This window comes from Mizuhopecten yessoensis, unplaced genomic scaffold, assembly GCF_002113885.1.
Source record: "Mizuhopecten yessoensis strain PY_sf001 unplaced genomic scaffold, ASM211388v2 scaffold3011, whole genome shotgun sequence".
Classification (NCBI taxonomy): Eukaryota; Metazoa; Mollusca; class Bivalvia; order Pectinida; family Pectinidae; genus Mizuhopecten; species Mizuhopecten yessoensis.
The window spans coordinates 185,934-200,206 of NW_018404831.1; the positions used below are offsets into that span (position 1 = coordinate 185,934).

Consider the following 14,273-nt stretch of genomic DNA (forward strand, 5'->3'; position numbering starts at 1 on the left):
AGTAGGTGAAACTGTCACACTAGACAGATACCAGTGTGTAGAGACAATAGATACACCAGAAGGATGACAGAAATTGGCAGTGGGATCACTTTACTCTAGTCATCTTATCAGTAGGTGAAACTGTCACACTAGACAGATACCAGTGTGTAGAGACAATAGATACACCAGAAGGATGACAGAAATTGGCAGTGGGATCACTTTACTCTAGTCATCTTATCAGTAGGTGAAACTGTCACACTAGACAGATACCAGTGTGTAGAGACAATAGATACACCAGAAGGATGACAGAAATTGGCAGTGGGATCACTTTACTCTAGTCATCTTATCAGTAGGTGAAACTGTCACACTAGACAGATACCAGTGTGTAGAGACAATAGATACACCAGAAGGATGACAGAAATTGGCAGTGGGATCACTTTACTCTAGTCATCTTATCAGTAGGTGAAACTGTCACACTAGACAGATACCAGTGTGTAGAGACAATACATACACCAGAAGGATGACAGAAATTGGCATTGTATTTGTTTCCCCGATAATCTTGCACTCCGTCTGACTACTAACCCAGTCACTTATGTTGTCTGCCAGAGATATAATTCTTACGAATGTATCTTTTTGTTCGGGTGAACTTAACCTGATATAAACACATCATCTACTTATCAAGTATGTTATCTTTCCTCCACACATCAAAGAGTTCTGGTTACAAATCCAGACACAATAATTTTACAAATCAGCAAATTATTTGTTTTGGGTCTCTGACAAACAAGTCTTACAACTCTGATGGTCTTGAAATGATAGACTAGCTTATGTTTAGAAGAAGAACAGAGAGACTAGTTTGTTTGTAAATAAGAACTGTGAGACTAGTTTGTTTGTAAATAAGATCTTAAAATGATTAGATGTGATAATTCTAGTTTCAGGACCGTATCATCAGTGAACATTAGTCTATTCAACATCCCCAATTATTCCACGTTTTGTTACTTTTGTTACTGAATCATTTCCATCATATGTAGTGATACTTCCATCATATGTAGTGATACTTCCATTGTATGTAGTGATACTTCCATTGTATGTAGTAATACTTCCATTGTAGGACAATCATGTTTTCTACTTTGCTTTCAGGGCAAACCAAGCTGTAATTGTAATTTGTCATCTGCCTGTTTTATGGAATCAATTCTACTTCTGTAACTTGTTTGTTGTATTGTGTCTTCAAGACAACTAAAATTATGGTATACATCAACACATAAATTCTAATTTATCTCATAAATATACAAAGACACCAGGTATGTGTTAAAAGTTTGGCTTCTTACTTTTTCATTCACATACAACGATTCCTATTGTTAAGAAACTGTTATTTTCTACATCTTCATTCTCTTTAGTGAATCCCTTCACTATAAAGTATAACTCACTACATCTGTATCCCCTACAGTGACTCCCTTCACTATAAAGTATAACTCACTACATCTGTATCCCCTACAGTGATTCCCATGAAGCCACACCAATTGAGACACTCCAGTTCCGTTAGTGTTATTTGCAACCTCAAACCTTTTTCTTACTCCCATAGCTACACATCTGCATCAGTTATGCATTTTTATTTCTATTTTTTTCCGCCTGTTTCTATCTTCTCTTTCTGGTTGGCTTGCATGTGTACGTGAAGCTCATCAGCTCAGTACGCCGACGGTATCGCCAAAACTGTTGTACAATTCATAACGCCACGGGGGGGAGGGGTATCCCAATGTGCCGAATGTAATTTTTGGTTATTAGTTTTTATGTCTATCAACCCATCTGATATTTTGTGGAGGTATTTTTGCCCTGTGCGTCAACCTATTAAGTAATCTCCAACACGGGAGAGTTCTAAGGTTATTGGTGAAGTGTTATCTAGGTTTTGATGGGAGCAGAGTAGGTATCTGTTTCGGGTAAGAATCAGCATGGGTGGTATATCATGATAGATTAGTCTATTTTTAGATAAACTTACCAAAAATAACGTAATTATTGAAAGGTTGGTCCGTAGAAACAGTGAATGTAAACCCGATACATGAGGCTATTTACAAGTCACATGTCTATATGCTGTGTTACATAGTATCGCCATGAATCTCCTAACACTTGGCCAATTTTCTTCCTCCAATCATTTACAGAATGCAAAAGATACTTGATTTATATGTTAAAACCTGTTTACCAGTATCTATTTAACTGAGGGTATCATTTTCCTAATTTTCCATCTGCACGCAAAATTTACTCAAGCCGATATATGGTACACAGTGTTATGATTAATCAAGGAATTAGCATACAGCTATCTTATATATGCCACACTGAGGTAAATCCTCTATTGTTTGAGCAATAAACAAACTTACTCTGGTTACCATAGAAACAATACCTCAGCAACTGTTGCCTGCTTTGTTACAGAATTGTTTAAATACACCTACCGTTGATTCAAACATTTTCTTGCATCAAATGTACAGTTATTCTCACATCATATAGTAGTTTATAATTTAATTAATTGATAATGCAAGCGTGTAAGCGTGTTTGATCAGGACCTTCCTTACTCTTATGAAAAGATAAATGTCAAAGGTCAATATCAGAATATAATGTCTTTACTGATGAAATAAAGAATGAATGCGTAAAATGGAGCTAATTTTCAAGTTGAGCGATACATGCAGTTTTTTTATATAGTTATTTGCCGTTAAGTAGGAAACCAATCTTGTGATACTGCATGGTATTGTAGGCCAAGTGCATCCTTTCCAATTAATTATATAAATTATCTCAACTGGCAAAAAAGAAATATTGATTTCCAAGCTTAGACTGACTTTTTTTGATGGAATGAGACTAATTGATTAAATAAACGATTTGTTTAAGTCAATGGAGATGAAATGTATTTTCCTTACAAGCTGTTGATATCGGTGTAGCTGGTATAGGTAAAGGTGAAGTGTCTTGATTGAAATCAATCCACAACTTCGGTGTCTTGAATTACATATATATCTTTTTAATTGACTTAGTTACTGGAAGTGGTGTTATGTTTCTCACGTATTAATGTTTGCCTTTCAAAGCTGAGAATTATACCGGAAGTCGGAAGAACCGTGTACTCGTATCTTTGGCTGTGTAAGAACCCATGGCTATATATACAGAACATTGGCCAGGAAGTGACAGGAAATTGATGCATGCCAAAATCATCATCTTTCAAATGCTCCGAGTAAACCATCTGTTCCTTCTGCTTTTATTTTTTGATATTTAATGATGTGAGTAAGATGTAGCACATTAAGATGTTCTCCTTGTCGTCCTAGCGGAGGTGCCACACTGGATGTTAACTTCATTGCATACGAATGCAGAGCTTCAAGCAACACTTTATTAAACGGAATGTTAGCAAATTTTATTAAACCTGATTTCCAGCAAAGTTAGTATGGTTAATTAACATACGAATTGACTGTACATAGTTCTGGATTCTAATTTCATGTTGTCTTCTCCATTATTTCGGTGTCTTTTTTGTACTTTAGGATACAACTTTTGTGACTTTAATAGGATTGCATCAGCAACAATATGGTATACAGATTAAGATTCGTTATTTTCACATCATTGAGTGTAACCTCACCTGCAGATAAATGACCATAGGACCCACTAGCTGCACTGGAACTCCTCGAGTTTGTACTATGTAAGAATGGAGTGAATTGTAATGATCCTTCGGAACTCCTTGTGAGGCTTTGTATGTCCAAATAGTCAGAGATGGGAGAATGAGACAACGCCCGTTTCCGACTTTTACATATAATACTGGGACGAGGGCTGGCGAGGCGGGAACCTGAAATAAAAGTATTTAAATTTTTAAGGCGATATGTCATGAATGAGAATACTCAAATACATTTGATAAAACTCAACGTTAATTATTTTTTCATTTTAAAGAACTAGTCAAGGTAAGGTAGAATATCCAGAAATCAGTAGAAAAGGTGTAAGGGATGCTCTTCATTGATCTGAGTGAGTCTTTTGGTTTAACAGTAAATTCCACATCCATTTTTATAAGTTTATCGATTCACCAAAAAAAAAATCAACTGACATCAAAAATAGTTCAGTATCATACGTCCTCCTCCTCCACAGGTTCTACACATTTGGAGATTGTATGATGAACAAGTACTACATTCCTTCACAAGCATAAAATTCCAACAAAAATATTTCCATAGTTAAAAAAAACAACAATAAAAACTATATGTATGCCTGAGCATATCAAACAAAGAATTTTCCCATCTTTGTTTTCACGACTACAATAGCAGATATTTGTTTCAAGTTTTATTTCTATTTTTCATCAAACGAACATCAGAATTATATCTAGTTCCCAAGAGAAAATAAAGGAAACATTTTTTCAAATATTATGCAGTATAGAAGAGCACAATATGCACTCAAAACCTGCAGACAGGCTGCCTCGACTACAGTCAAGTTGGTCTTTGATGTTGTGTTGTATATTATCAGCACAAATCCTATCACCAACGTTTCCTTCCTTGAGCCATAAGGCTAATGACTTAACAGTTTTCAATATCATAACTTTGAGGGTTGCTAAATATTGCACGGTAAGTATTCTCAAATTTTTATTAAATTTTCTGGAATTTTTGCACCTCAGAATATCTTGCTCTGTAGAATGGTTGATTTCAAACATCTATCATTCATTGCTACCAATAAAACTGAAACCTACATCTTACTAATTAGTTCTTAATATCTGACTAATTCTCACTCTTTGGTGTTCGAAAATTATAAGCAGAGATCTTCTCCGAGATCACTGGGATTTTATTACATTAAAGATGATGTAAATAGATACATATTGGAAATGCCATTCATAATTTTGACTGATCAACATTATGAAAAATATCTCTGCCTTTTAACCAACAGTAAAACACTGTCACAATTTCTTTTATTAACATTCACCATGTATTACCATTAACTATTGACATTCACCCTGTATTACCAGTAACTATTGACATTACCCTGTATTACCATTAACTAGTGACATTCACCATGTATTACCAGTAACTATTGATATTCACCATGCATTACCATTAACTATTGATATTCACCATGTATTACCAGTAACTATTGATATTCACCATGTATTACCATTAACTATTGTCATTACCCTGTATTACCAGTAACTATTGACTTTCACCCTGTATTACCATTAACTATTGACATTCCCCTGTATTACCATTAACTATTGACATTGCCCTGTATTACCATTAACTATTGACATTCTCCCTGTATTACCATTAACTATTGATATTCACCATGTATTACCAGTAACTATTGATATTCACCATGTATTACCATTAACTATTGTCATTACCCTGTATTACCAGTAACTATTGACTTTCACCCTGTATTACCATTAACTATTGATATTCCCCATGTATTACCAGTAACTATTGACATTCCCCTGTATTACCATTAACTATTGATATTCCCCATGTATTACCAGTAACTATTGACATTCCCCTGTATTACCATTAACTATTGACATTCCCCTGTATTACCATTAACTATTGACATTACCCCGTATTACCATTAACTATTGACATTACCCTGTATTACCATTAACTAGTGACATTCACCATGTATTACCAGTAACTATTGACATTCACCCTGTATTACCAGTAACTATTGACATTCACCATGTATTACGATTAACTATTGACATTCACCATGTATTACGATTAACTATTGACATTCACCATGTATTCCCAGTAACTATTGACATTACCCTGTATTACCATTAACTATTGATATTCCCCATGTATTACCAGTAACTATTGACATTCCCCTGTATTACCATTAACTATTGACATTCTCCCTGTATTACCATTAACTATTGATATTCACCATGTATTACCACTAACATTCACCATGTATTACCATTAACTATTGACATTCACCATGCATTACCAGTAACTATTGACATTCACCCTGTATTACCATTAACTATTGATATTCACCATGTATTACCATTAACTATTGACATTCACCATGTATTACCATCACCATGTATTACCATTAAAATTTGACATTCACCATGTATTACCATTAACTATTGACATTCACCTTGTATTACCATTAACTATTGACATTCACCATGTATAACCATTAACTATTGACATTCACCATGTATTACCATCACCATGTATTACCATTAAAATTTGACATTCACCATGTATTCCCATTAACTATTGACATTCACCATGTATTACCCCTAACATTCACCATGTATTACCATTAACTATCGATATTCACCATGTATTACCATTAAAATTTGACATTCACCATGTATTACCATTAACTATTGACATTCACCATGTATTACTAGTAACTATTGACATTCACCATGTATTACCACTAACATTCACCATGTATTACCATTAACTATTGTCATTCACCATGTATTACCTATTACCATTAACTATTGACATTACCCTGTATTACCCTTAACTATTGACATTCACCATGTATTACCAGTACCTATTCACATTCACCATGTATTACCATTAACTATTGTCATTCACCATGTATTACCTATTACCATTAACTATTGACATTACCCTGTATTACCCTTAACTATTGACATTCACCATGTATTACCACTAATATTCACCATGTATTACCATTAACTATCGATATTCACCAGGTATTACCATTAACTATTGACATTACCCTGTATTAACATTAACTATTGACATTCACCATGTATTACCAGTAACTATTGGCATTCACCATGTATTACCAGTAACTATTGACATTACCCTGTATTACCATTAACTATTGACATTCTCCATGTATTACCAGTAACTATTGATATTCACCATGTATTACCATTAACTATTGACCTTCACCATGTATTACCAGTAACTATTGACATTCACCCTATATTACCAGTAACTATTGACATTCACCATCTATTACCAGTAACTATTGACATTCACCCTATATTACCAGTAACTATTGACATTCACCATATATTACCATTAACTATTGATATTCACCATGTATTACCAGTAACTATTGACATTACCCTGTATTACCATTAACTATTGACATTCTCCATGTATTACCAGTAACTATTGACATTCACCATCTATTACCAGTAACTATTGACATTCACCCTGTATTACCATTAACTATTGACATTCACCATGGATTACCATTAACTATTGACATTCACGATGTATTACCATTAACTATTGACATTCACCATGGATTACCATTAACTATTGACATTCACGATGTATTACCATTAACTATTGACATTCACTATGTATTGCCATTTCCTATTGACATTCACCAGGTATTACCATTAACTATTGACATTAACCATGTATTACCATTAACTATTGTCATTCACCATGTATTACCTATTACCATTAACTATTGACATTACCCTGTATTACCATTAACTATTGACATTACCCTGTATTACCATTAACTATTGACATTCTCCATGTATTACCAGTAACTATTGACATTCTCCCTGTATTACCAGTAACTATTGACATTCACCATGTATTACCAGTAACCATTGACATTCCCCCTGTATTACCAGTAACTATTGACATTCACCATCTATTACCAGTAACTATTGACATTCACCCTGTATTACTAGTAACTATTGACATTCACCATGTATTACCAGGAACTATTGACATTCACCCTGTATTACCAGTAACTATTGACATTCACCCTATATTACCAGTAACTATTGACATTCACCATCTATTACCAGTAACTATTGACATTCACCCTGTATTACTAGTAACTATTGACATTCACCATGTATTACGATTAACTATTGACATTCACCATGTATTACCATTATCTATTGACATTACCCTGTGTTACCATTAACTATTGACATTCACCATGTATTTCCATTAACTATTGACATTCACCATGTATTGCCACTAACATTCACCATGTATTACCATTAACTATCGATATTCACCAGGTATTACCATTAACTATTGACATTAACCATGTATTACCATTAACTATTGACATTACCCTGTATTACCCTTAACTATTGACATTCACCATGTATTACCATTATCTATTGACATTACCCTGTGTTACCATTAACTATTGACATTCACCATGTATTTGACATTCACCATGTATTACCAGTAACTATCGATATTCACCATGTATTACCATAAACATTTGACATTTTCTAGTGTTTTTCTTTATCTTTGTCACATTAGCTGGTGATTAAAGACACAAATAAAAACCACTTGAAACTCTTTGTTTTATAAATTGAATTTCACAACTTTCCAGTCATATATCTAGTAAATATACACAGCATTGGCACCTGCATTAATAATAAAACATTGAGGTTTTGCTGGAACAAAAAGGAACTAATGGAGGGTCTTCTGGTACTTACTTTCTAATGAGCCGGGGAGTGTGATACTGCCACTCCCAGGAGTGGGCGGAATGTCCCCAAACATGCTCCGCCCACTGTATGACACATGACTGGGGTAGTCACTATAAATAGATCCAGGACCACCAAGTGGAAGACCTAAAAATACGAAATATATATATTACCATACATGTCAATGATTTGCTGTCGAAAAATATAAATCAACCTGTTACGATACTTGTCAACGATTTACTGTTGAAAAACATGTTAATATAAATGTTAGTGTGTATAAGATGTAAATAGGAGAGTGAACCACCTCTCCAACACACTGATCAAAGAAGATATAATTGTACCCGATTCTATAAAACACTTAATGTCAAGTACTTTATTTACATTTAATGATAGCAACTGTGCTTAGAATGATACATTAACAAGGACTTGTGAAATAAGCAATAACATATATACATGTTTTATTGTAATATATCATCTGCATGACATGTCAAGTTAGGATGGAACATTGTGATCATCTTTCCTCACCAATTTATCTGACAATACATACTGTAAAAGAGCCTGTTTAACGTCTATTTATGCCATCACATTTTAACAACGGACTGTGCAACCACAAAAAATATGTGATAAAAGTATCTCGTGTTAACACAGGTGATTAACGGTGAGTTACAGTAGAGAGCGGATCATCAGAACCCAATGGCAGACGTAAAGGATTCACAAAAGTACATGTTTAGGTAACTGTTTGAACATTATTTAAGCAAGCTTTTTATTGGGGACATGACCTGGATAACTGAAAGTTTGGATAATTTGGGTTTTGATTATTTGCACTCTACTATAGATATTTACAAGAGGCCCAGATGACCTGTATTACTCATATAGAGATGTGAAAGAAAATATGGAAAATGATCTCCCTTGCTGAACTTGATTTGATTTAATTCTGGATTGTCTGTTCAGTTGTATTGCTGGAACTGTAAGTGTTTCATCCACAATGCGCTGATCATTTAAACAAAGCCATATTCTGTGTGTTTCAGTAGGATGGAAGTATTTTACTGGTCTACACATGTGACCGGTCTCCAGAGGTGTTGTAAAAGATGTACCTGGTAGTGACGATGGACTGAACCGTCGTCCTGACAACGGACTCTGATAAAGGTAATTCCTTTGGAGCTGTTCCCAGTGTATTCGTGCTGCGAGGCTCGTCACAGGCTCCCCTGGTCCTATCGGGCTACGCATACTAAGCACCGATACATCAGAGTGGGACGGACTGGCAGCAAGTCTAGCCAATGAAAAAGTTTGTAATTTGTATAAACTGGTACTCAGTTGTCAATAAAACAGGAAGTGTTCACCTTCGTTCCACTTTCAACATTTCCATTTTTGAAGACATAGGGTAAAAAAAGTTTCCTGTAATTTTATCATTAAAATAAGTATAAAATCCTATGATGAACTGACAAGTTGTCTGCTTATAAACGGTGAATCTACAGTTGACAGGTACTTACCCTGGCATGTGCTGGTGATACGGACTAGAGGGAGGCCAATGGTATCGCCCCTCCAGCGTGTGTGAGTCGAGAGGGAGGGGCTGGTTTATAGGGTATGGGAAGTGACCATAGGGAAACCCGTAACCTGAAAACAAGAAAACAAACTGGAATTATTCTATCAATAAAAAGGGCAAAACACAGAGTGTTAAACGTTTTGAATTGTACCATTAACAACAATGGTGGAAATCGAGGCTCATCCATTGAAGCTGAAATCAACCAAAGCTTTCCTCTGTGATTTACAAATTTTTCGATATCACCTTAGTTTGTTTTGGTTTTTGGTTTGTTTGTGTTTTACCTCCTATTAGCAACAATGGTCATTTAAGGACATGCCAGGTTTTGGTGGCAGAGGAAAGCCGGAGTTCCCTGAGATAAACCACCGACCTACGGCCAGTACCTGGCGACTGCAGGCCTACGTGGGGCAGTCGCCAGGTAATGGCCATAGGTTGTTGGTTTTTCTCCTGAATGAAATTATTGTTTTAGCGGAGAGTGATCACAAGATTCTCATAAAATTTACATTTCTCAACAAATGTATCAGATGAAGAAATAGGCTATTAAACTCTTGAGGTAAGCATCTTGTGTACAAACTTTCAAACATAAGACACTGAAGCCCTTACCATTACCGTATCCATGTTCAAGGAGGCCATTACGGGGGTCTAGGAGTGGGTTTACGAAGTACCCTGGGGCTGGAATGCGTGGCTCCCGGATATGGGGATCCACATGAGGTGGGTGTGGTGTTGGTCCCACTCCACGGTCAACAGTCTCAACTTGTGATGAACGCCCCTTGTCGTCTTGAGTGGTTGTCGGTTCCTCGTCAACGCGTGTCAGGTGACAGCTGGGGGGCCGGCTGACGACGAGGCCTCTGCGAGACTTCTGTAGCGGGTCCGCTAAAAAAACAGAAAAAAGAAATGTAAGTGAAATGGGACAACTCAAAATGCTTATTTTTTCAAAAAATTGAAATATAATGAATAAAATCATATGCTTTGATTGGTGTAAAAAGCTATCATGACTGGGTGCCTAATATGCTATATACTGTACAGGTAGGAAGTCTAGAATATAAACAGCAAAATTTGCACCAGCAGATTGAAGTTGAAGTCAGGGCTGATTATCTTGCTTTATGGTGTTTCAATCCAAAACGGTTTGGAAATTTTGAATATTTAATCCCAATATTGTAGGGAGGGCTGCTATGATACAATATTAACCTGTAGGGAGGGCTGCTATGATACAATATTAACCTGTAGGGAGGGCTGCTATGATACAATATTAACCTGTAGGGAGGGCTGCTATGATACAATATTAAGAAGAAGAAGAAGAAGCAACCAAAGGGTGTTTTTCTCGCTTAAAATACTTGGTCAAGTTTTTCACAGGCTTTGCGACCCATACATTTAACAGTAAGTTTGAGGCTGTGCTGCTATATAGCCTGGATGGCACCATTGGTAAGCGTAAGCATTGTAATGTAAAGGTCACAGGTTTGACCCTGGCTGTTCCTTATTTTCTATTTCTATTTTCAAACATTAAAATTTCAAAATACTATAATTATGTAAACATTTAAAAAAAACCTTGTTGGTAATATTTACATTAATCAGTACTGATAACAGTATTACACAATGTTAACCTCAGTCTGGCCAGTACTGTATACGTACAATGTTAACCTCAGTCCGGCCAGTACTGTATACGTACAATGTTAACCTCAGTCTGGCCAGTACTGTATACGTACAATGTCACTGCTTCAGGAAGAACCTGCTTCTTGAACTCACAGACCACCACTGATGTGCAACGGACACCAGTGTATGCATAGTGCCATAATCATACACCCTAACAAACATATAAACGTACCCAATATATCACATTCAACCACTACAATGTATCCACTAATGAAAAACACATCTCAGCTATTTTAGGTAACAGTATGTACAGATTCACATTCGCAATCAAATTGCATTTTATCTAACTACATCAAATTGCCAACAATTATTGATTAAATCCTTCAGCTATTTTCAATAAAGGATGACCCTTGATTTTTTTTCCAATTTTCACCTATTTGTGACACTGACAAGTTTTTCTTGGTTGGATCAAATGTCTTTAAATGAAATTTTACACATTTTCTGACAAGAATTGACAGGAAAACATTCACAATTCTGGGTTAGAAAGTGTGAAGCAGAATTGAGACTAGGCAGCTATATTTAATGGTCGGCCATCTTACTAACAAGTGAGGTGTAAAAAAGTTCAAGGGAAATCTAGGAACAAAATGTACCACTACACAAACAGCTATTGTACAAATCTTTGGTTGTATTCACTGCTGTTTAATAATATTCGTCATCAACAAAACAGCTATTGAATGGAAACAACTTCCTGTCAGTTATCGTAAAACTCAGGACGTTGTTGGACATAGCTTCGCCTGACATGACAGTATAATTTAGCCCAGTGTTATTTATTATCGGTCTTCTTCACATCAAACTTCAGTAGCCCCAGTGATAGGGGTAACATTAAACTGTCAAGTCATCCACAAACTTCACAAAAAACACCTTCAACATTATCCAATTTCATTTGTCACAAAATGTTAAATTAGTCAAAATCATAAGAATTGTTCTGAATGTCACGCCTCATTTGTATATACTAGGGTAAGATTTTGTGAATGGTATCTAGATTAATTTCACCTTACTTTGTTATCGCGTTGTTCTTTTTAGATAAAATTCGCCGATTAGATATCTTTCAACTTTGATGTGCTGTAAATTATACTCATTTTGTATAACTTTTCAACTTTCAAAATATGATAGCCCTGTTTACCCAACAACTTTAATGACAGATAAGGCAATTTACAAATTGAAGTCAACTATGGCACACATCTTGATCTTTCTAACTCTTGTTCAAATTCTTACTAGATTATATTTCTTTTCCAACTTGATCTTTATTTAAATTCTGACTTGAAGCGTTAAAGGTCAAATGTTGTTTATATTTCTCCCCTAAAGGACATCTTGTTAAAACAGATTTGATAGACTAACTGAATCTTGATAACCTTCATCTACTTCCTGTATAGAAAAACAATACCAAGCATAGCTACAAGCTAGAATTTCTCTTCATAGAACATTTTTTTTTTCACAATTAAATCCTTGAATTTAAAAGCAACTCTCCCTGACGAAGATTTCTTTTTATCATTAATAGAAAAGGAAGCATTTTGCTCACAACGTCTTCCTATAGGCAACATTAGACCTATCTAATGGCTGTTATTCCTGCTGTTCTGCAAATTCAAACAATAGATTTTGTTCTTCTTTTCTTCTAAATGATAAAATTGTAATTTAATATCAGAAAATGGAACACAATTGTTTTCCAACCACCTGCTAAGCACATATTATGGTATTACAAAAAAAGTACAATAAATCAAGATTTCTCCCAAATTCACAAAAGAGACTATTGTTTGAATACTCAATTGCAATGGCAGGAAAAACCGGAATAACAAAATCCCATTATAAAGTGTGTGGCACCAACTACAGATACCAGTGTTCTGTTTAGAACTCGATACTTTACAAAAGGCCAAAAAATATTGTATGGAATTAATTCAATGGAAATCTTATATACTCTCCATTTCTGAATAGAGAGAAATACATTACCGGAGTTGTCGAATTCATAAGAAACTTTATTCTTGGTTAAACATTGTATCTGAGTGATATCATGTCAAAAGATATTGAAAGAAGCTCTGTTAATATCCATTCTTTAGTTTAGGCTATCATTGAAAAATCAAACTATTCCAGACCATAGGAAAAGAACCTCTATTCATTTGTATGGTTGAAAAACTGTGAGATGGTTTATATATACTAACAGTGACTGGAAGTCAGTCTTTGATGTGGGGTCTAGTTACTAATGAGATCTGGCATGGAGGGTAGTTCTCTATCAGTCGGGATAACATCCCTCTACCTTTTATACCTATTTATATTACTGCTATTTCACGACAACGCCTCTTATCCTAGACACATCAACGTCTGCAGTTACTCATTCAATTGTGTATCTCGCTATGTGTTGGATAAACGCGTTGAATGGAAATTTAAACCCATTCATTTCTCTCTAACTTATTCCCTTATTTTTTAAATTTTCTTTTTTCTTTTTGCATTTCAAATAAATTTAATTGTACCAAAATGTGTACAAATGGATAAGGTACAGGCATTGCCTATAGACACCCTTTCCTTCCTTTCCCTTTTCTTTGTTTGTGGGGAGGTAGTCCAGAGGATGAGAAATGTTCCTGTGGTATGGAGGAAGGGAGGATCAGGGAACACAAAACTTGGGTATCAATGACTGTTTTGTGTTTGCACTTTACAACTATTTAAATACACAGCAGAGTTCAAAAGTCAGAGGTTGCATAAAGCTTCAATTCCTTCATC

The 14,273-nt window shown here is 35.2% G+C and overlaps 1 protein-coding gene across 4 annotated transcripts in view; it reads right to left on the bottom strand.

Moving 5' to 3' along the window:
* Positions 1-14,273, bottom strand: part of LOC110446821 (transcriptional activator GLI3-like) — a 196,667-nt gene that overhangs the window by 14,856 nt on the left and 167,538 nt on the right. For all 4 annotated transcript variants that reach the window (XM_021492136.1, XM_021492133.1, XM_021492135.1 and 1 more), the window contains 5 exons: positions 10,518-10,787; positions 9,865-9,988; positions 9,469-9,644; positions 8,387-8,521; positions 3,578-3,781 (listed from right to left, as the gene is read on the bottom strand). In XM_021492136.1, coding sequence (XP_021347811.1) covers positions 3,578-3,781; positions 8,387-8,521; positions 9,469-9,644; positions 9,865-9,988; positions 10,518-10,787 — 909 coding nt within the window. The remainder of the gene's footprint in view (positions 1-3,577; positions 3,782-8,386; positions 8,522-9,468; positions 9,645-9,864; positions 9,989-10,517; positions 10,788-14,273) is intronic.